General features: G+C 41.6%; 1 protein-coding gene across 1 annotated transcript in view; it reads right to left on the bottom strand.

Annotated features, from left to right (window-relative positions):
* ANKRD26 (ankyrin repeat domain 26) overlaps positions 1–24,577 on the bottom strand; it is a 119,281-nt gene that overhangs the window by 87,631 nt on the left and 7,073 nt on the right. The window contains exons 3-10 of the mRNA XM_019543428.1: positions 22,196–22,310; positions 21,781–21,954; positions 19,204–19,310; positions 16,810–16,947; positions 15,092–15,240; positions 7,001–7,051; positions 5,319–5,352; positions 5,163–5,232 (exon numbers count right to left, since the gene is read on the bottom strand). Coding sequence (XP_019398973.1) covers positions 5,163–5,232; positions 5,319–5,352; positions 7,001–7,051; positions 15,092–15,240; positions 16,810–16,947; positions 19,204–19,310; positions 21,781–21,954; positions 22,196–22,310 — 838 coding nt within the window. The remainder of the gene's footprint in view (positions 1–5,162; positions 5,233–5,318; positions 5,353–7,000; positions 7,052–15,091; positions 15,241–16,809; positions 16,948–19,203; positions 19,311–21,780; positions 21,955–22,195; positions 22,311–24,577) is intronic.

The raw sequence follows: 24,577 nt of genomic DNA on the forward strand, positions 1-24,577 counted from the left end.
GTGAAGTAGCGCCTCCTGATATCTAACCTAAACCTATCCTCTGCCAGCTTGTGACCGTTATTCCCAGTCACTCCTGGAGAATTTATTTTTACACAGTATGGTGGATCCAGATGAGCCTCCTCATACTCTGTAAAATAAATAAGCTACTTCTTTATATGCCAATTCCTCCAATCACGACTATTAGCAGTTTTCTGAAACACAAAAAATCTCACAGTATGCACCCAAATGGACCACGTTGTAAGTAAGATAAGATAATTTTCTTTTGATCAGAGTGACCATTGGGACTACACCCAGGCTCTGCATATATTTATATGCATTTGCCATTCCAGGGCAGAAATAACCAAATGGGCCCCCTTGCTACTCACTTCCTTCTTGCCACCACTGTAACAGACAAGAATTAGCAGCTTCAGCTTGTGATCCTAGCACTCTAATACTTAAAATTGTATTTTATTTATCCAGTTGACAAAATGTAAAATAATAGGCAAAAAAACAGGATTTTCAGCTCCAAATCACTGACCTTATTGTTGAGGAAAAATCGACAACTTAAGTCCTGCTACATCTCTAAGGCAGTATGAATGTTACATCTCTTAACACCAGTTTTGCATTTGAGAAGGCCACATTCTTTACAATTGCTCCATCTGCAAATTTTTCTCCCAACAGGCCTAAAAAGCCAGAAATGCTTGCCTGAAATGATTTCTGCAGAGGAATCAATGTCAGACAATCCCAATTCAGATTTAGGCTTTGAAAGGTGATTGAACTACTCACAAACCAGATTGGACTAGCGGTCATATTAGAGATATCCCTTCTAGTGCTCCAATCTTCACAGTTACTGGGAGGCCCCAGTCAGTTCCTCCTACTGGCTAAGGCAGAAAGAACTATTAGTAGTCCAAACTCAGCAGCAAATTCCTTCTTCGGTAGCACAGTATATAGGCTGTCATACTTATAACTCATCCACAGTCTTTCCTTTGAAGTTTGACCTATACTGAAGTTCAGCACTACTGCCTAATGCATGTCCTTTGGCATCAGCAAGCACCATGCAAGACAAGTTTAGTCACTGAAACTTCTGTATATTCAGATATTACACTGATACAATCCACGATGATGGAATTCAAATTAGAGACTGACGCAGATAGTATAAAGAGGGGAGGTGTCACAGAGCACTGAGGTGCCTGCCATCACGCAGGAGATGGAGAAGGTAAAGGCTTACATGGCAAACTATGAGGTGTTGCACGATCGGAACCTGTCCCTTGAAAAGGAGTTAGAGGCCAAGGTAAAAGAGAGAGATGGGTTATAGTCCCAGTTACAGAGTGGAAAGATGGAAAAAGACCACCTTGGGGAACAAGTACAGCTCCTTAAAATACTCCTAGAGGACAGCTTGGCCAAAGAGGCAGTGGCTAACGCAGAGAGGGAGCAGTCACAGCTTCAAATGCAAACTCTAAGGCAACAGATCCAGGAGTTAGAAGCAGAGAACAAAACGCTACGGGTGGCAAGCAGTCAGACGGCTACGAAAGGCCGAAGTCCTGGGGAGCCAGAGGTGCCAGGGGTAGCAACACAGACAGAAGTAGGACAGATAGCCCCAGCGGTGAGGTTTGCAGATGTGATGCGAAAGCGGCTGGAGACGCTAGGAGCCCAACTAGTGGTGACTGTGGTTAAGACTGAATGCCAAGAGCAGCATCAGGAGATGGAGGTGGTGAAAGGGTCGCTGAGGGAAGTGGAGGCACAACTAACGACCGCACGGCTAAAGGGCCGGAAACCTCCAGAACAGGTGAATTTCCCTGGATGCCGAGGCCCAGAGAATCCAAGAGAGGAGGCCAGACCAGGGCCACTGCAGAGGAGCAGTCCAGAGAAAGGATCAGCAGAGACGAAGCTTACAGCCCTACAAGAAGAGGTCCTGCCAAGCCCTCCTGGAATGCTGGAATAAGAGATGGGACCAATGGGTAGAGCAGCATACACAAGAGATGGGCTGGCTAAGACAGCAGCTGAGAGAGCTATTCCTGCTGCAAGGCAACGAAGGACGTGCAGCCCCCAGACAAGGCCAGCCAGTTGGGGCCGACTTAGGAGACGTGGAGACAACAAAAAAGGATGAACAGATTTCCCCAGGAAGGTGGACCTCTCCATGACGAGATGCAAATGGTCCAGCGCCTAAGGCAGCAACAGTCCAGGATAGACCCAGCTGAGCCCAGCAAAAGAAGGGGCAACCAGGGCAAGAGTTGAGGAGAAGGGACAACCTCCAAAGAGGGGATGAGGGCCGGATAAAACGCCACAGATTTATGTGAGTAACATCCCTAGACAGGTCGGGTGGTGGATGCTAAGAAGTGTTATTGAAGGAAAAGATGGAGGAGTGGCCTACGTGAAAATCTATAAGGGGCCTGGGGGAAAACCCACTGGCCAGGGAAAAGTAGAGTTTTGGAAAGAGGAGTATGCCCAGAAAGCGCTGAACAGACAGTGAGAGATCTGGGGAAGGCTTCAGGATCTCCAGGGAGTCTTAGACAGGCAAAAGACCCCACAATTTGCCCCGAGAAAGAGACCAGGGTGCATGGGGATGGAACATAGAAGGGCCAGAAAGAACCCCAAAAGGTAGGCTGGAGCTTGACCAATGGAGAGCTGATTTACCAAGGTCGGCTAGTGTGCGGGGACTGCCTGTGGCGGGGCTAATCCCATAAAATCCCGCATGGTGCACCTTGGGTAAAAGGCGAGTTGGAGGCACCTTAAAACCTCCGCCCCTGCACATCTGTATGGTCGAAGAACAAGAGCCTAGACCTAACAGAATGAAGGAAAAACACGTGTGGAAGATGAGAATGAAGGCTCGGCCCAGTGAGTGCGAACCTTAAGAGGGGAGGTGTGTCACAGAGCACTTTGCTACTCTGTTCCTATAAAGAGGGGAGGTGTCACAGAGCACTGAGGTGCCTGCTACTTGTGGAGCAGCAAGTAAGGAGCCCAGCTGCAGGTTGCCAGGATAACCGGTGGGAGTCAGCTGACCAGAAGGGGCAGGGTCTGGCTCCCATTTAAACCCAGGCTGGGGCCAGGCAAGCAGTTCCCTGCCAGCAGCCATAGAGGAAGGAGCTTTGCCAGACTGAACAAAGAGGAGAGGCTAGACAGCAGGTACCACTTCGAGACTGGAGGAAGGATAGAGCACCCCGATGTGGCGGGACTAATGTTGTAGCCAAGCAGCTTGAATTTATGTTGTAGCCTAGGGGCTTGAGCTATTTACTGTTTACAACCGGTGGTTTGAGTGAGGCTATTAGGGGTTGGAGGCAGCCTCACAGGGGACCCCCAGTGGTGTGGGGACCCCAGTGCCAGAGAGAGCACAGCATTTTGGGGTGCGCAGACTCCAGCTCTAGAGCAAAGGGGCCAGGCACGGCTACGACCACCTGAGCACATCTGCGGGGGTTTGAGACTCAGAGGAGGAGAGTTGGGACCAGGCGTGGCTACAGCCACCTGAGCCCACCTGAGCGTGAGAAGCCTCAGAGCAAGAGGGCAGCGACTGGCGAGTGCCAGAGGGCACAGCTGCGAGACAAGGCTGCAGAAAGCCAGAGCGCCAGAGGGCGGTGACAGACATGGCTGTGGAAAGCCAGAGTGCCAGAGAGGGCGCGGTGAGAGACAAGGCTCTGGAAAGCCAGAGCACCAGAGAGGGCGTGGTGAGAGACAGACCAAACAACGTCTGGTACATCAGCAAGGCTTGGGGCGTGGTAAAGGAGTGGATGGAGCCACGCATAGCCCATGAGGCTGGGGTGCACGGAACCCCATTACCAGAACAAGACTCGGGGTAGCAGGAAGAACCATGGCCAAGGAGATGAAAGGCAGCCTGCCTTTAATTTATACAAGATCAAGATGTGGCAGGCAAGAACGAGGGTCCTTTAACGCAAACTTGGCACAGTAGGGGGCTAGGGGAGATCACGGCCACCCCTAGGACACCACCCCGTGACAGAGATGAATCCAACATCAGCTATGTTCTCCATGCTGCCACCTTGGTATCACCTACAAATTCTGGAGACTTGGCTATTATGCCTAAGACACTGAGTTGACATTGATAACAGCTCCAAGACTCTGTCAGTACTAGATCCAAGGATAATAAAAATGAAGATTATACTGTGTCAACCTCCACCAACACTATCTCACCGAAGATTGTTCCAGTCTCCTCAACATTCCTAAGTTTCTCAGACAGTGTCCTCCTCATAAGGAAGCTTACTGTTTGCTCTTCCTTATTAGTCAATAGCAGGAAGCCTTCTCCCAGTGAGTTATGTCTCAATCCCATAGGTCAATCCATGAATGCAAGCCAAATTTCAGGGCGCTCTTCCACGCATCAAGAGACATGAATTGAAGAGGGTCCAAACTGACTGTATCCCTCCATCCTGATCTTACATACCCATACCTCTCATGCCATGGAGACTTATTCAAGCAGGTCATCAAGGTATATGTCTCTGTGGTAGACATATCCTCATAATCTAGATTTCCTTCATCCAGAAATAAATTGCTTCCTCCAGCTAGGCCTCCTAGAATGATGCAAACACCTCAGCCAGATGAATTAGATCCCATCTAAGATGGTCATGATCATAAAAAACAGTATATAGATTCTGCTGCTCCTACTGCAATTACATCATTCTCCATCATATAAACACTATTAATGACTCTTAAAGCTTTTGAAATCTTCTAAAGAAAATGGTAGATACCTGAGAACTGTCTGTGGAAGGCATCTAAGAAAGTCACCTGAACTGTTTGACAACTTGCACTTTTTGACTCTAGATACATTAGCAATGGCAATTAATACAGAAATCCTGCCATTTCTAAAGAGAAGATACTTTTGCCATGTCCCTCCAAACAGATCTAAATATATCTACACTAATCCTGTTGTAGAACCCCAGAATAGCTGCAATACAACTGAGCACAAGAACAACCTAATCTTCCTCAGTCAATAGGTAACTTCACACTTTGTCTAACTACCCCATAATGAAATTTTTTTTTTATAGATGGGTTCACGGTAGAAATAGAAATGGTAAAAATTAGGAAAATTATATTTGTAAAACGTGTTATGCCTTATTAGAAGTACAGTCTTTCAAGCATAGGGAAATAAACTTAGCTAAAATCTTCCATATTTAAATAAGTGTATAGAAGCTGTGTCTTTTATGAAGAAAACCAATTTTTTTTTCAGAACAGCACTGTACCTTGGGGGTAAAATCTAATTCTTCTTCTGAAGAAAGCCAGCTGTCATCACCTTCACCTTTTTCAGAACTTCTTAAATAAGAAACATAAAAGTAAAAATAAGACTCTCTCACTCTTCAAGGTTTGCTAAAACATGTCAGATATCTTTTAAATCTTACCTTACTGAGTCTCCTTGGGAAAGGTCATCTATAACTGTTCAAATATTGATTAAAAAATACATGTTAGCATTGAAAGCATAACACTCTGAAGTTGCCAACAATTTATAAAAATATTTAGCATGTGCAAACATCAAAGTAATTCCAAGATGAATTTTACATAGACATCTTAATCCAGAGTAGCATGAATGAAATATATTCTCTAAATAACTAGTCTGTCAGATGAAAAATGCTGTCACAGAAAGCAACAAATGATGTTTCCTGTTCTGTAGCTTCTTTCGCACCACAGTCCAAAATAATATCAAGCAAATGTAAATTTGGTTGCGTGTTTCTGTGGAAGATAACCTCTAAGACTTTTAAAAAATTCAGAAGAGAGCTAATTCATATACAGAAACTTTTAGGGTTTAATATCTGGAGTAGGTGCTGCACACTGATAGTATATTAAACCACATCCTACACTTGATCCCCATACTCTAATCAGTGTTATTGTAAAACATAAGCAGAACATAAAGCAGGTTTAATCCGAATCCAAAAATTTGAACTTAAAAGAGAATCTATAAATGGTGCACAAAATTGAATGAGACAGTTCTATCACCCACTTAGCCCATTCAGAATGAATGAGATGCAAGTGAAACATCTTGCACTCTGGCAAACCCTCACAAGTGGAAAGGGAATAACCTGTACCGGTATTTAAGATACTGTAATAAGCAACCATTTTTTCAAATTGTGGAGCCATCACAATTGTGGAGATATTTAAGAAGAACTAAGAAAATGTAATCTTTAGGAAGGGACTGTAAACACTCTTCTGTGCACTGGACAATACTCAAGCACTATTACATGCTGTTTTTCAGATTTTATTGCTAAATGAGCCAATATAATTTTGCCTTTTCTGACTTTCATATCCAAAATGATTTCCATGGAAATCAAACATCAAAAACTCATGTTAAGTAAAAGATTGATAAACATAACACAGCCAGAAAACTCAACACTGATATGATAATTACAGTATGTCAACTACTTAACTACAGACCATTTCCAGCACTCCTGTTTTAATCCCGGAAAGCTTATTTTGGAGTCTGGCTGATTATTTTTCATTATCTGAATAGAAATTTATACTTTAGTTTATTGTTTACATCTACAGCATCACTCTTGCCAGTTGTAACTTCAATTTTGGGGATAAGTGAAAGTACTAACAATATCATTTTTTATTGCTAAAATGTTCCAAAGCAAGTAGTTTCAGTGAAATATGTTATTTCTTCGGAAGAGGATGTTCTCAATTTATTTTTATTTTTTTCTATCAGAATTCAGATAAGGTAGCTTGTTGATTGTTCTTCAGACATGGATTTTCGTTCAAATCCATCTTGATCAAATTTGTAGGCTTAAATGAAAAACAATAACACAAAGTTTTGCAATACTACAGGAGTCACACAAAATTATAACAACAAAAACCCAAACTAAAAACAATTTAATAACTAGAAGTAAACTATTGACATAAAGCTTGTAAATAAAGAAAAAAATGTTTGCAACTGTCTAGTTGGTCTTATAAAAGATATTGCCTCCAGCACACTGACAGCTATTAACATAGGAACTTGGATTTGAACAAATATACTAAATACAAATGTGTATACAAGTTTTGATATTTGGCATGACATGTTTCACACTGGAAAGCTTATTATATAGAATACCTTTCCCTGAATCTCTTGTTCTTGATGTCTGGTTGGGAGATTGCTGCATTTCTATATATAGGAAAAGGCATGGAAAGGACAGATGAAACAATGAAATCAGAAAATAAATTTGGAAAGCAGGAAATAAATGTATATAGAAATATAAAACAGTGGAAGAAACATACCTGCTGGCTATTAAGTATTTAACAATTATGAGAGTACTGAATTCAAAAAGCAATGCAATTTGTACAGACTATTGAAGAAAGAAGCTAAATAGTTAATTTTCAATATGCTCTCTATAAATTGAAATATCATTTCAATTTTTTTAAACACTTCTTTACAAGATTTGTATTTTACAAATGCCTCCCTGAACTTGTACAATCCTAAAATATTGCAAACTATTTATTTAGGGGTTTTTTTTAGCAAAACCCAATCCATGGAGTGCAGGTATGAATTTTACTCCATACATGAACTATAAAAAACAGTGTCTATATAGTAGTTTAGTATTTGCCTGATGACAGACCTAAAAACTTTTGAAAAGTATTGTGTACTAAAACTGTACTGTTTCTGTGGTAGTAAGCTAAAATTTGAAGCTTCATGCTCCAGGTATTGTACTGGAAAAGCCTGCCTTCAACATACCACGTTTAAATTCAGGGCACATCCTCAATTAGGAAGTGAAACCATCTACTCACAGACACTGGTTGCTTAAGTATGTTTCTAGTACTCGTTGATAAAGCCATTGTTTTAAATCAGCGCACTTTAAATCACTGTCTTGTCATTTATGCTTTCAGTGATAATGGGACCTGCATTCGATGCTCATTTGTGGTCCTTCATAAATCCCACTGAAATGGTGAATGCATCCTTTCTACCCCAGAGCAACACATTAGAAGAGGATTTTTTCCCGGAACATGGGAAAAAACAGGATACAGGCTGACCTCCACCAACTCCTGAGGAAATGCCCAAGAAAAATAGTTCAGACTGGAGCTGAATGCTGGTTTTCTGACAGTGTGCTATGAGGTAGAAAAGATACTTCTAGAGGCAGCAGAAGACGCAGCTTCCCCAGAGCCAATGCATAATCTTAGTACTTCTAAATAAATGAGTCTGAACGTCTGCTAGGATAATGGGCAATTGCCCCAACCGCCAACGGTAGGGAGGGCCATGTGAAAAAAACATGGCTTTTGCACAGCTGCATGATTACAGCAGCAATGGCAATTGAAGGTTACCCCTGCCCCCATGTGCAACCACTGCCCCAGGTGCTGGGCTACATTCTCACACTACTAGTTCAAACTTCTTTTAGGTCCTGAAAGGGAAGTAGAAAGAGCCTTTAAGACCTCAAAGAATTCAAACAGAAATGCTACAAGGTTCCCTCACTAACTTTTCTTCCCCATGTCTGTGTTGTATGTTGTAGGTTCTCTCATGGCAGGGCAATTAGGCCACTATTATTCAATCCATTAGTTATTTTTATCTGCGATCATGGATATAGTAGGCTAAGTTGAAAACTGTCTTTATCAAACACTAGAACTGTGATGTTTCAAATAATATTTTTCTTTCATTGCATGGTAAATTTAGAATCTGGATATTCTCTGCCAGAAAAAAAAAATCTGGACAATCTGGACTTGACAGATGCCTTTTAAGATCCTATTTTTACAGTGACAGAATAGTTAAGGAGGAAGTAAGAAATCAGGATCCTAAGCACATAGACCCACATTTCTAGGCTGCGAGTGATAGTAATGACTTGTCACCATCTACAAAATACTTGACAAAAAATTAGCAGTTTTGTGGACAAATGGGGAAAGCATTTTACAAAACTTTGCATCAATTTGAATCTATGATGCTAATTTTCAAATGAGTTCCAAGATGAATTATTCTTCCCATTTTACAATTGAGACTGGTGCCTGAGATACAAAGCAGGCCTAAACTGTCTCTCATCTGCCCATTTATTTGAAGTGATTCAGGTTGTTAAGAGTCAAACTTGATCCCTGTGTTATTTTTCAGATATACTGCATGGTTATGGCTAAAATGACAACAATGAAAAAAAAAGGACAACAAAGCAGGCACTAAAAAAACAGCTCCTGAAATACCACCTAGACAGCTAGGCCAGGAACAAGAAGAGGCAAAGTATGGAACAAATAAGGAGCCACTAGGATCCAAAAGTGCTAGAATCAACTGCTGATCTGCTAGAATCAAGTGCTGATGAACTGACATGAGTGACATGTTCCTTTGGTGATATCAATCAACAAGGAACTATGTAACAGTTTTGAGCAAAATGTTTTAAGCATGGGAGAGTTGGCACTCTGTGGGCAGTTTACAATGCAGCTTGGGGTCCCACAAGGTTTTCATGCATTTTCAAAAACTGTAATTAGCTGAACTTCAAGTCCATCTGTTCAAGAGCACTTACTGCACCATAAAAATTTGTGATATTATACAGTATCATGTGCAATGTAACATCTGCTTTTAAAATACAGCAAATATGAGTTTATACTGCTCCTACTTTATAAAGGGAACTTCATAATGGGGCCTGTTTGTATCATATATTTTTAGCGTTTCATCAGATTGCGCTGGTAGACTGGATTTTATGAAGTCTGTACAGCAGAGCTGTCAACTAGGCAGTTCTGAAAGATTAGCACATGGCCTATCGTCTCCTGGCAAGGCTAGTATGCATCTCCCATTCCCTGTCATGGTAGCTGTATTCTTCAGGGTCCCCTGCCCTCCTCCAGCTTCTTTGTACTTTTTGCTCCTGCTCCTAGGGGTGGTGCAGTGCAGTAAGAGGTGTGTGGGCTGCCTAAGCTGTGTGCAGTTTGGATGCCGGCTGGGATGCTTTCACTACATGCGAGGAAGGCAGGAGCTAGGCTACCTCTACTGCAGGTAGGCAGATGCCTAATGGAGGGGAGTTTAGAGAATGTACCAGGGGGCTGTGTTGCAGGAGGGATGGGCTGTCCATGAGGCATACACAGATGAAGAAGAGGGGGCTGGACTTCCTGCATGGTGTGCAAGGCCAGGAAAGGAGAAGCCAGGCTGCTTGCACTGTATGTACAGGGAGGGGGCGCGCATTAAGCTGCCTGCGCGGCAGAGGACAGCCCAGTTGTGCTGCCCAGTCCCTGGCTGCCTAACAGCTGGACATCCTTGCAGCAGAGGATTCTTTTACATATTTACTCTATTTACTTGAATATAAGATGACATCTCAATACATGTATGAGACACTGAGTTGACATTATAACAAATTTATAGATTTGCTATCATTTTCCAGGTACAGAATATATTTTTTGCAGCTGGCCTTGAATTTGTCCCTGTCCTGCTGCTACATCAAGGAAAATAAATTGGGGATGGGTGGGGGGAAGAAAGGGTGCATCACACAGCCCCTTTCCCCTTTGCCCCACCCCCATCTTCTTGTCCCTGCAGTCCCTTCCCCCCCACTCCTTACTGTCACTTCCATGTGCAGTCCCTTCCCCCACTCCCTGGCATGGGGAAGTGAGGAGATAATTTGAAAAACCTGACCCTGAAATAAACATAATTTGCCATATAGGCAAATTACTACAAGTACCCATAGATTTAGGTCATTCAGAATTAAAGCTTGCTGCTGTTTCAAAAAAAGTAAAAAGCATCATCAGAAGTACTCCATAAACAAAACACACATTAAAGCAGCACTTTCATACCTACTTATATATAGTACAAAGTATGTTTTTGAAATTTTTTTCCAAGGCCAAATCAGTTTCAAATCAGTTCCAAATTCAATTGGGCAAAGCCCAATAGTCAAGTTCCAAAAATTGACTGAGCAGAACTCAATCGTCAAGTCTGCATGGCTCTACCATTAAGCAAGTATTCTCCCCCTCCCAAACCCAGCAGTCTGGGGCTTTGGAAATTCCCAATATCCAGAGAGGCATCCTACATGCAAGCCCCAGGGCTGGAGAGCTTGGGGTTCAGATACCCCCAGTCTCACTTGATCTTAGCCAAAAGGCCAAGAAGCCAACATATTAGCCAAAAACTATGCATGTAGTACAAGCTATTTTTTTTTCCAATAATATTTATTTATATCTCTCCCTATACCTATGTATATATCTACATCTTCCTGTACCGTTACAGTTCTGTCTCATGGCTGATCTGGTTCACTTAACAGTCCATGACACACACCTACAAATAAACCATCATCATCCCTGTTACAATAGTTGCAACTGTACATCCACATACCCATCACTATCCTCTTTACCCATCACAATCATGTAGAAAACCACCTCAGCACCCTCTTCCTTCACCTTCCTCCCCCCTTCCAAATCCTGCACCTGTTTCCCCAGTCTTTTCACTTGTTATTGTCATAGTCATCACCATCATCACTATTGTCATCGCTGTCGTCATCACTCTCTCTGAAGGTCCCACTTCTGAACGGTCTGTGGCAATCTTTTCTCTTCCATAAGTCCTTCACTGTCTTCTACCCAATTTTTTCTTTCATCTTCTTGTAGTACACCTGTAGCTCACTCACTCCCATTTTGATGCAGTCCTTGACTTGGAAGTCCATGTGCCTATATCTGACCAGGTTCCTGATCTTCCACAGCATGCTCCTGAAGCAGGAGATGCACTGGTTCAAGCAGGCTGTCAGGGTCCATTGCTACTTTGTCAGGTATCTGAACAACTCTGCCTTTCTCGGGAGGGTCTTGACCCCTGGACGATTACTGTCCTCCACCTTCCTGGCATACAGGCAGTTCCAGAGGAGGTGGTCGATTGCTTCCTTCTTCCACTGGCAGATTTGCATGGGACAGTTTGGTGAGCTTCTCTGCCCCTGTATCTCAGTGCCCACATGAAGAGTGCCCAGTAGGCAGTTCAAGTCATCTCCTGCATCTTATAGTGGTTTCACTTGGGCCACTGGGTCCTTATTGTCCAGCTCGCATTTGTTCCAGAAATGTTCCAAGACCCTGTAAGACCACGTTGGCTCCAAGGTCTGCAGGGTGAGTTGGGCAGCCAATATCACAGCAGATGCCCTGCAAAGTATCTTATGCAGCATGCCATTTTGGATTCTGCTCTGGTTGCCAGTTTGCAGATCTGGCTTGTGTATGTGGCCCACAGGAACAGCAAGATGTTCAGCACTCTTCAGCCCCCAGTCCATTTAGTCTTGTATGGTGTGGTTCTCACAACCTCTTTCTGGAGCCCCTGAATATTCACATAGCTCTTTGGATTCTATGGATGATTTTCTCCTGGGGCAGGGGGAAGACCAGTACAGTATACAGAAACACTGGTAGCAACACCACCACATACCACACCCCTTCACCCCCACTGACAGGCAGCACGTGTTCCACAGTTCCAGTCTCTGCTTGACTTTGGCCTTGGTCTTTTCCCAAGGCTCTGTCTGTTCAGCTCTGGGTCAAACTCCATCCTGAGGATCTTCATCCCATCATGGGGAATGGAGATCCCCCAGGGCTGACAGGTCTCCGAGTTTACCCAGTACCAGGCAGGTACTCTTGCTCCCACTGAGCTTGGCCTCGGCCACCACTCTGTATACCTGTGTGTGTTGAAACAGTATTTCCACTGACCATTTGTCACTGCACAGGGTGCTGAGGTCATACATGAATGCTAGGACTTTTGTCTCTGCCTTGATTCCCCTGGGGATCTTCACTCCACTCATATGAGTGTAGCAATCTCATCTGAGTTGCTAGACTAGCAGTTCCATCATACAAATCAAAAGGATCAGGAGAGTGGGCAGCCCTGCCAGACACCAAACTCCACTGTGACCAAGGCGGTCAGAAAACCATTTACCAGTGCCTTGGTGCTCACATTGGTGTACAGCATCTTTATCCAGGTAATGAAGGTTGGGGGGACCCTATCTTCTTCAAACAGGAAACACTGAGACACTTGGTAGTAGGCTTTCTTTAAGTTGGGATTCAGCACAACAGTATTCAGCCCTCTACCCTACTGACATCACAGTGCACCCCACCGTTACAGCAGGGCTCCATGAATCTGTTGCTCCAGCACCGTGCACAACTGGTCTTTGTGAATCACAGTACCTATAAACAGACTTAAAACACTTGGCAAGGATTCTGGCTACTAGTTCATAGCTGAAGTTCAGGAGTGTTATGGGTCTCCAGTTCTTCAAATCCTCCCTTGACCCTTCTTACATAGCATAAGCTATGCTTGGTATTAGTCCAAAGCCAGCATAAGCTATGCTTGGTATTAGTCCAAAGCCAAAAGACTCATGATTTACGACATAGTTCACTGGGCTGGGCCTCACCGGAGTTTAAAGTCCTGGTGACCCCACAGCACAGCACTGCTTAGCATGTGTGTATACTCCAGATACCCACACAAAGAATCCATGTACTACTAATTAGCCCCGGTGTGTCCTGGGACCCTCTGAAAATTTATATGCGGATCAGATATAAGACAACCTGGTCTGGCTCCACCTCATGGAGAGTGGAGCTGTACCAATAATATGTAACAGGCTGAGAAAAGGGGCAACAAAAGGATTCTAGGTGAACTGTTTGGGGTCCTGCTTGGTGATGTTTGCCAGATACTTAAGGCTAGTGAAGAAACAGAAATAATTGGAAATGGGAAGAAAAGGCATACCTCAGCTGTGAGAATGAAGAGGACGCCAAAATATATGCTTTGCAGTGGCTTACTATGACTTGAAAAAAGTTAGTGCTGAGGGTCACTGAGTGCAGTGGCTACTACCATATATATTATGTAGTAAGTTAACTGGCAGAGGACATACCATGACCACCAAGGTGGCTTTCCTACTGGCAGAGGAAAACCACGAACGTGGCAGGGTTATGCAAAACGCAGGGGCACCTGAACCTCAAGCCCCCAGGCTTGGGCCTGCCTGTAGGATGCTCACCAAAGGATTTGGAAGCATCTGAGGCCCTAGGTGGGGGTGAAGGATGCTTACTGGTAGCAGGGCCACATATGGTTCTTGAATGAGTCTCACAAATTTAGAACCGATTTGGTTGATTTGACTTGGGACAGGAATAATTTTCCTTAAAAAAAAGTTTCCATCAGTATATTTGCTCCATGTGGGCCATGTATTTTATAGTCATACTCAGTGTTGGCTGTACTTAATCAGCTTCATAGTTGGTTTCCACTAATGAGAACATGCTGCTTTTGGCAGCAGTTTAATGATACACAATGTATTTAATGAGCTTTCCCTGTATGCAATTATAAGACGAGGATCTTTTTTCCCCCCGTGCTGATTAAGGGAAAAAACCCTCATCTTGAATTCAAGTAAATACAGTATTTATTTAACATCTTTTCTTCATTATGTCATTCGTTATTTGTGTATCATCTGTGTTAAGATGATGTCAATCAATTGACATCACCATGTTGGAAACATACATTGATGTAAGAGTCAACAACCAAACAGGACTTTGTTCCATAATGTACCTTATTTCTTCCAAGGACACAATGTATACATGAAAACCATATTTTTGTTCCTTATGAAGATATATACACTTCAAAGAAATAGTTTGTAACATCAAACATCTTCACAGCAGCATAACCATTCCACTCACTGAAATTTTTCACTACCAGTGAGAAATAAAAGTGAATCGATTCCTGCTATTTAAATAAAAGATAGGAACAATTAATTTGTTTGTGTATATAATATATACAAATATACACACACATTCTGTAGAAGCCATATTACAGAGCGTGCTATTCTTCAATTGAACTTCTCACTCCTCCCTTTACTACAGAAAGAAAAAAATCTCCAACTTAATGCACAGATCAACCTGTAGTCCTTGGTAAACTAAGCCAACACATCAGAAGGGGGCAGATAGCAAGAAAAATTATTTACCTGAAAAACCCCCCCAGAAATTTCAGGCCCCACATATAAATAATTGGATTGTTTTGTAAATATTCTAAGTAAATCTAAACAGTGAAAGGCTGAACTTCTTTGACAGGGCATGCATATCACATCGAGCAAGAAAATGAGAAAAACAAAACGAACTCAAGAGCCTGATACAGTCAACTATCAGCTAGGGATAGGCGAGAGACACAAATCTTCCAAGTTACCAAATTTGTTCATTCTGCAGGTGGTTCCAGTTGTTATAGTTTTATAAATAGGACATGCTTTAATAATACATTCCAAACAAGAGAAGAGATAGCAGCCATTTTTCTCATCCACTCAACCAATCCTACCTTCTTTATCTGTGGCAGGTGCACCCAGAGCATAACCAAGATCTCCAAACCTGTCTGGACTGCTAAACACTGACATGCCTTTTTTATTGCCTGGAGAAGGCTTTTCCACAGTTTTCCATCTGGCATATTCAGAAAGTTGCTTACCAAGACTACATGAAGAAGGAAAGAAAATGCATTAGGTAAGAATAATGGCATTTCAATTTATACTTTTATTGTGACAATAATATTAATTAATTATTATAAAAGAAAAAAGTATAATATTTTATTAGAGACTACAGTTGGAATTCTAAATGTCAACAGCTGTTATTTTTCAATATATATACTTTAATAATTTACATATATACCTGCAATCTGGTCTGCAGACACACCCTAATAAATCAATGGAATTTCACATATATGTAGATCAAATGGTGGGATCTTGACCTTAGTGTGATAGTGTTTTGTTGATATGTAAGATAACAGGTAAAACAGAATACAGAGGGACTTTCATATTTAAAGGACCTAGGCCTTCTAACATTTAATATTACAGATTTACTAAAAAACAGTGTGTAATTAGGAGATTACATATACCACAGAGAGTGGTCATGCACATTTAACTAAGTTATCTTTTAACAAAGATGGCATTTTCTTAAGTAGGAAGCCTCTACCAACATGAAGTTAAAAATCAGGGTGGAGTGTAAAATGAAACATTAGCATAAAGCTTTCTACAGTGTTGGGTTCCTGAGGTATTAAGAATGGAACATCACCCTTGAAGAAATCTTGACACTCCACTTTCTCATCTAGCATGCCTATATTTAACAGCAGAACAAGCAAGAACTTTTTTTTCCCTGCTTCTACAAGTGAACTGGATTCCAGATGGGCCAATTCAGCATTTCTAATCATGTGTGCTTGAAGTTTTGAAACACTAACAGGGAAGCGTAAGCACTAATAACTTTAACTGCTTCAGACAGACTACAATTCTTGCTAGTAGCAGTAGAAAACTTGGTTGGGGTGTTCCCATGTGCAGAGGCATGGATTTCCAGGGGCACAAAAAGCAGTGGCACGCATTTGTGCTGCTGCTGTGTGCGCCAGGGCATGCTCCTGCACATGAGCTCCAGCACACGCCAGCCTGTCCTGGGTGGGGTAAGGGAGGCTGAGGCCAGCACCCATGCTGACCCCAGCAGTTACCTGGGGTCCTGGGGCCCACCTGGGGCAGCAGTGTGACTGATTCCCCCTCACTGCCTGCCCCCCACCTCCCTCACCACCTGCCTCCTCATGACCTGGCCCAGCTTTTTTAATTTTACTTAACTCTTGGTCTCAGTGATCTATTGAGGCAATAAGTTTCACAGGTTCTATAGTTATAGAAAAATAAAAATGAGGTTCATATGTTAAAATGAATTATTTTACTGCTTATTTCTTTGCTTTTTGTGGTGCATACTGGTATCATACACATTTTAGCAAACCTCCTAAGACTTTTGTGTACAGGGATTTCCCAGGTGTTTCTTTAAATAAATACATATCTATGGCACACATTACCACAATGGAACTTTCAATTCTCTTTTTAATAAGTTAGCACACTAAATTTGAACACTAAATTAAAAAATGAGGGAAACAGAGATTTCAGTCAGCTTTAAATAAAAATCTCAATAGATCCTTAACTGTGAAGTTGCTATAAAAAATCAAACTTGAAGTTCTGACAATGACAAATTTCCCTTTTTAAAAAAGATGTAAAACCTTACCCAGAATATCCACCAAGATGAGCATAATCCTCAGCTGTACATCCACTTACATCTTTATGGGAAAGATCTGCACCATGCTCAAGCAGAATTTTTATTAAACTAAGCTCTCCACCAGAAGCAGCAACCATGAGAGGTGTCCTAAAACAACCAAAGGATTGTATTTAATACATTCATTTAGTAAAAATCTTTCACCTTCATTGCTTTAATTCCTACTTGTCCTCCAATCTTTCCCCCTAATGCAAGCGGAACACAGAAAGTAAAACATTCAAAATATTCTCATTATAAGAGAAAAGAGCACAGAAAAAGTCAATGAATGTATTCAGTCTTCAGAGCAAAGTTTCGGGTAATGCCAATACTAATATATATAAGGTATGACTAACCAATGGAATTTTACCTTACTGTAATGCACATGAATTACTGTTGTCAATAGTAGGGCCCCTACCACTGTGATATTATGAGTGGGAATTCTTTCCTAAAATTCCTTATGCAGGAAACAGAACTATGGCAGAAAGATGAAGGCACCAAATGTACAGAGAATAGCTTAACTTCTAGAAGTCAGTGTGAAGTGAGTACATTTATTTGACTAATTAATTATTACCTTGAACTGTTTCACCTCATTCCCCTAATTAGAGTACCAGAATACTAAGGGAATTGGCTTTATTCATTTTCAATTATGCAATTAAACAGAACTAACAAGTGAAATTTCACCACAATTTAATCTAAGAGGGAAAAAAAATATTTTTTCACTCAAGCTGAACATGGCTTTAAGCAAACTACTTTCTACAGAGGAATCAGGAAGCTCTTTCTTAATCACAAAAGCTGCACTACTGAGAAGGACATGCACAGCAAATCACAGACTGTTTCTATACCCATGTACAAATAAGATCATAGCCATTCAAGAGAAATGTAATTTTTCAGAGAAGACTGATTGTAACTAGTACTTGAAGTGAGAGACTGTTAGCCATAGACCTGATGTCAAGGAAACCCTCCAGCAGCCAAATGTATCTGGTCTTACACTGTACAAACTAAATCTTTTTTAGGCAGATGATCACTAGTGAGCTGGTGAAAATAAAATTTCATTAGGGAACTGAAACATGCCTATTAAAGAAAAGCATAGCAAACTTTAAGATACAGATGTTGCTGCAAGAATAAAGTCCTGCTTTCCTATACATTACAGGGTGCATCTACACGTGTTCTTTAATGAGCATTAGCCTTTTTAATGAGCATTAAAATGTCATGTAAAAAAGTGCTTTTTACTTACCATGCATTAAAATAAGCTAATGTGCATTAAGTGTCACTTAAAAAGAGTTTGCCTTAGTCGGGACAGCCAACTACAGCATGACTAATGCAGCATTAGTGCATTAAGCCAGGCTAATGCACATTTACTTTGTACCTCATAGTGGAAGGTGCCTGTACGCAAGCGCAGAGGCTGCTCCGATGTGCTGTAATTAATGTGTAAGAGCAGACTCGATGAATCAAGTCTGCTGGAGTGTGGTAATTACCACATGCCAGCAACCTCTAATGGTTCATGTATCAGTGTCCCTGTGCTTCAAAATGGCAATGGGGGTGCTTAAACTAAAACTTGTCAAACGAGCATTAGTTCAAATCACAGACTGTTTGATTGGAGTGGGTCTTGGAGCCTCTCTAATTAAAGCACCGCCTCCCCCACCCTTGGAGCAGATTTAGAAGTGCCCAGAAGTACTAAATATAATGTGCATTAAGTAAATTGCGGTAATGCACATGTGGATGCACCCACTAGGCACTTTTACACATGATCCAAGGATGGGGGAGTAGTCTCCCCACTCATGTACAGGCACCCACTGTGTAGTAAAATATATTCAAACCATCATAACTGAGACGGGCTTCTACTTGCTGGAGACCAGGAAAATGTCTAAGGGTGTCACTTAATACTATAAAGTGGAATGTACTATAATCTGAACTTACTATTCAGATGAACACTCTCTCATTATAACAAGCCTGGGTTAGGAAAGGGAAAACTGAACTTTTTAGAAATGCATTTGTAGTGATTAGACTTAAATTCAGATTCTAACAAAACAATTAGAGACTCATTCCTCACTCTGGGCCATGCTGGCAATGAAATCTTGTCCTTAATACAGCTAAGTCAGAATAGCTCAGAGGCAATTCCTCTCATACTACAGGGTCTCTTACATGATAACATCTCTTCTGGAATGATAAAAGTGGCCAGAATAAAATGAAACCATGTGGGAACATGTCATTCCTACACTACAATGATTCTTGGTGGGGATTGGAAGTTTTAAGCCACCTTTTCAGAGCTGTACTTTAGGAAGATGAGCTGCAGGAAAGGATCTGGAGTTGTATTATTTATATTTAAGTAGCAGCCATACTTCTGGGTAAGAGTGCAATATACTTTACCTCTTAGACTTATCTACAGCATGTACATCTGCTCCTTTTTGAAGAAGAAACTCTACCATCCCTTGATGATTTTCAGTTATAGCCAGGGTAAGAGGTGTGTGCCCATCCTATGACAAAAAACCAATGAGTTTTGATAGACTGATATATAACACACATATACACACTCACCTATTTTAAAATATTGCTTAATATATATATTTGAAGAGGTTGATTTTTTAAAAGGGAACGCTGAATGAAATGGCCCATACCAGGCACTCCCAGTAATATGGAAAGAGACCACATGTTGTTTGTTTGCATGGTGACCAATACTTATATTGACTGACTCCTGTCAGGGGGGAGCTTGCTCCGGGTGACTACAGACAATAAACAGAGGCTGTGAGCCTGCAAAGGACTGACTGAATTTGTTAAATCCAAAACCACTACAGTCCCCCTTATATGTCAGGCAATTTTCAAATTGTCCCATGAACCAACTATATGCAACTTAAACTGTAACAGACATAGCACAGGCCACAGTAGCACAAACTTCCCCATACTGATGTAAAATGTTTTATTTTGACCCAGAGAAACTATCTATAGGGTAAAAAGTGATAAATGGGATCTGCTTCTAAAACCATCTTAATCTATGTCATTTATGGTGAGACTGACAACAAAACAAAGGTGGTAGGTAGTACTATTTTTCACTTAAATTAAGACAGCTGTCAATGTCAGACAAGGTTCTCTGGGTAAATGTGATATCTTTTATTAGACAGACCAAACAGTTGGAAAAATTGCTCTTTGTGAGCTTTGGAACACAAATACTCTTCTTCAGGCATAGGGAAAAGTCTGCTAGTGTTATGTCTTCACCAGCAGACTTTCCCGATGCCTGAAGAAGGGTGTTTATGGCCAAAAGCTTGCAAAGAACAATTTTTAAAACTACTTAGTTGATCTAATAAAAAATATCACATTTACCCAAAGAACCCTTCCTGCCTATGTCCTTAGACCAACATGGCTACAACCAACCATACAGCTGTCAATACACAGTTGTAACATGAGAGTCCATTACTAAACTCTTATTCAAATTAAAGTGAAAAGAGAAGGAATACATCATTTTTTACATCTCTGGATTCTCAGAATTCTCCTACAACACACAAGCTTCAAAACCTCAATTCCATGCTACACTAGGTTAGGTGGAGATCAGAAACCAGCAAGACTCAGCTCTCATATATTTTGCTTCTCTACACATCCATATCCCTTCACCTGCTCCAATCACCCAGCATTAACTTTGATCAACATCTACACAATATTACTAGGTTGCAAATTACTCATGCTCACACAGTTTACTTCATTTTTTATTCTCAAATTCAGTTCACAGGTCATGGCCTCTCTACCAAATACAATTACAGCTTTCTCAAAAAGGAGGTTACACTCACTTAATTCCCCCCATTGTCCCCATTCCTGTAGATAAGAGGCTTCCCCTCCATAGCCACAAGCTTTGGTTTTACTAGGATGTCTGCCCCACAGTGGCTGGGAAGTTACTAGGGTTCTTGAAAAGTTCTCCAAAGACTTTTGACTACAATGCAAAGCTAGAGACTAGGGAGGAGTTGGGGGGGGGAGTTCATTTATTAATTTTGTATCATTTACTCTGATTTCTTTGCCAATCAGAATTGCCAAATGGCTGCTGATAACAGTCCATCACAGAGGCAGGCAACCCCTGGAACAGGTGCCAGAGCATGGCACGTGAAGGCATTCTGCTTGGCATGTGTGCCTTGGGGCAGACGGTAGGTTAGGAGCCAAAGATGTACTGAGACAAGGATTGGCCAACTTGTGGCTTCCCTGTCATACACCCCTGAAACACCAACTTCTTACAAATTGAAGTTGTGGGGTCTTTTGGCACTCTTCCCAAAAATGTTGCCGACCCCTGGTTTATCATTTCTTTTAATCGATTCAACTCCTAATTTCATACCCCTGTTTACAATGTCTGGAACTGCTGATATCATCCAGGATCCTGAAGCTTTAAGCATCTGAATGCTGGAAAAGCATGGCAAGAAAATTTCTGGGGCTATGCACAGATACAGCTCTATGAAAAAAACTGCAGAGGGTTCAGTTATTAGGCCAGGGCAACACTACAAATTCCTCATGGAACTGTTATGTTACCCCAGTATACCTGTACTAGGAAAACCTTTCTGCATGTAAATCTGGCCTCAGTTCTTTTTCCTGCTTCTTGGTATTGCTGGCAACAGTACTGCTGCCAGGTGTCACCCTTAAAAAACATGCTGGCAACGTCTTAAAGGCCAACACACTTACTTGTTAAATGCTATGCAGGTTTCATGATAAAACTAGAGGGTCTCTCAGTTGGACCATACCCCCTTGTCACAGGTGCTGCTTCACTAATATAATCTTTTTTTAAAAGTAAACTTATAGCTGTAATAATGCAAGCACCAAGTTTCTTAGCTTCAGGATTTTTAAAAGAGAATCTCCTTTGAAAATCTAAAAAACCCAAAAATGAGAACAATGGTTTTGTATGAGGATGCACCCCTTCCAAAACTGAACATAAAATATATAATGTTTGAAATTCTGTTTTTCTGAAAGTAAAGTTACCTTATTTTGTGCATCAATATCAGCATCATGCTCAAGTAACTCTATTGCTAGAGATATATTAGGAATACAGGCAGCAAAGTGAAGGGCTGTGTTGCAGTTAACATCAACGACATTAGGGTCTGCGCCATGTTCTAGCAGCAGAGTTGCACATTTTTCTTGTTGGCATTGTACTGCCTGGAAGTATAACACAAAAAGAGGGAATAAATTCTAGAAGTTAAATTTTACCTTAAATAGAATTACTACAAGTAACATAAAATTTGAAAATAAGGAAGATGATTTTAAACATATTAAGTATCATATTTTACACAAATGCTAACACCAACTTATGTTCCTATATTAAATAATATATAACTTGTAACTAACTAGAAATTAATACTGATACATCTGGCACAATCATAACAAGTATTCTACATACCTTCATTAATGGTGACCTGCTATCGTTGTCACAGAGATTTAGCTTGCACTTGTTCTCAATTAAATAGGAAACAATATCTAGATGTCCATTTGCACATGCCAGATGCAAAGGAGTCCTACAAAATAAAATATTAATGCATCAAATTAAACAGAAAAGAAAGCATAGTGTTTATATGACTACAGTAAATTTAAGATTTGGCTCAAATTATAGATTTTTGTACATCAACCTTAAAGAAAAAAGGTTATGACCTATGGAAATACTTCCATACTTCAAAGCATCACAAGCTAAATATATGAAACTGAGAGAGGCAATAAAACACACACAAAGTAACCCCCCCAATATCCCTGAACAAATATATTTATATACTAATCGTGCAAATGATTAGCAGTTGTACGGTTGTAACGTTGGGATCTTAAGTCTATAAAGAACAGATTGTGTATTTTCCCTGTCATTCAAATGCCAAAGCTGAAAAAGAGTTTTAGAACTATGTTATGTATTTATAGGTGTGTACACCTACACATATACAGATATATAGATATACACATATATGCATATGAGTATATATATGACACAAATGCACATGCACATTCTACCCTCCCTATCCAAGCTAACTACTTCAGGAGGTGTAAGATCATACTGAGTGGAAAGAATTTACAATGTTTCTTAGACTAACAAAAAGAAACTACCAACTTTAATATTTTATTGGGTAAAACAAACAAACAAACAAGAAGTAATGCAATGTTTGTGGCATACGTACCTCTTTGAGACAAAACAGATTGCAAGTGCTATGCCCAAGTGGCAACACACTGACTGATGTAACAAAAACAATTCTCTTCATAAGTAGGACATAACTAAGAGCTTGTTTACTTGTGTTCCCTTGAAGCACAAAACATCAAAATAAGAATTTTGAAGTAACAGTTTTGATATAAATGTGACTAAATAAACATCCCCCTGTACCTCTACCATGAATCATTGCTTTTATATAGCAGCCATGTACAGATATCCAATTTCTTCTGAGACAGTGTGCTGATGTTCAGGATTTTTGTCCTAGGGTAGAAATGGCGACTCCAGAAGAAAAATAATTTGGCAACAGCCAGGATTAAATTGCTCCCAAGACAGTTTATCCTGGGACAGCAAGCTGTACACATTCTCTTCTGAGAAATCACAGCACAGTCCTTCAGCATCCCAGGGGGCTCTGGCCTCTCCCACCTCCCCCCAGGAAGACAGTGCGTCTCCAGTGCAGAACACACCCCCTTCACAATCCCCACACTGTGCTGCAAGGAAGCACAGCCCAAAAGATAGTTTGGGTCAGCCAATAAGGGCTCCCTGTGCACTGCAGCTACCTCTTGGGAGCAGACTTGGGAGTCTTCAGAGCCTGCCAAGATGTGTGCACAATGCCCCTTGGCTGTGCAGTGTTAGCACTGCAAGCTCTCTGCTCTTCAAGGGCTCAATATCACATCTGTTCAGGCATCTTTGGGCAAGTTTCTTCTATCAGGAGAACCAACCTGGAAGAATCAGATTATCTGAACATATGTACTCAGTCATAGATCGAGGCAGCTCTCCTAAATTACCCAGCACAGTCCTTTGTATGGCTGCCTCATTATATGTCTAATGGAACAGCTGTCACATCATATGCTCTCATCCAGATGAGCATGGATATGCGGCATGTGGCACCGCAGACTCATCTGTAGCGCCACACACCACACATTCAGGTATTGCCTGTGCTGCTCCCTTGTAGCAGAGGTGGGAGGTTTGACCCATGGAGATCCTGAGGTCAAAAAAATCTTGCGCCTTAAAAAAGTGGGCAGCACACATGGCAATAGTGCACACCACCCAAAACCAGATCCTGGCCGGCCAGAACCACACTCCAGCTTCTAGCCAGGCTCCCAGCTGCAGGAGCGCCATGCTTGCAGCTCCCCAAGGCCCCCAGGACTCCAGATAAGGCTGCTGAGGACAGCACAACTGGTGGCCCCAGCTTCCCCAACCACACCCAAGGTAACCTGCCACCTGCCAGAGGGCACATGGCACGGGCGTTCCCCAGGGACAAGTAGCAGCAGCACAAGGTGTGCCACTGCTTCTTGTTCCCAGGGAAAAAAACATCCATGCTCGTGTGGATGTGGTCTACACCCCCGAAGGTAGCAAGAAATCCCTATAATTCCACATCAGAGGATTAAAAACTAAAAATCATACTTTTCTTGGAGCTAGACAGTGCCATTCTCAAACTTCAACAAGGTCTGCATGGAAGAGCAAGATCTCTACCCTACTACACTGCTGGTCAGGAATACTCTTCAGGTGTTCAATGTAGGTGCTTGAACCACCTCCGCTGGCAGACTGTTCCAGACCTTGGGGGCTCGGACAGTAAAGAAATTCTTCCTTATGTCC

The sequence above is a fragment of the Crocodylus porosus genome, unplaced genomic scaffold (genome assembly GCF_001723895.1).
Source record: "Crocodylus porosus isolate Cpor-Errol unplaced genomic scaffold, CroPor_comp1, whole genome shotgun sequence".
Classification (NCBI taxonomy): Eukaryota; Metazoa; Chordata; order Crocodylia; family Crocodylidae; genus Crocodylus; species Crocodylus porosus.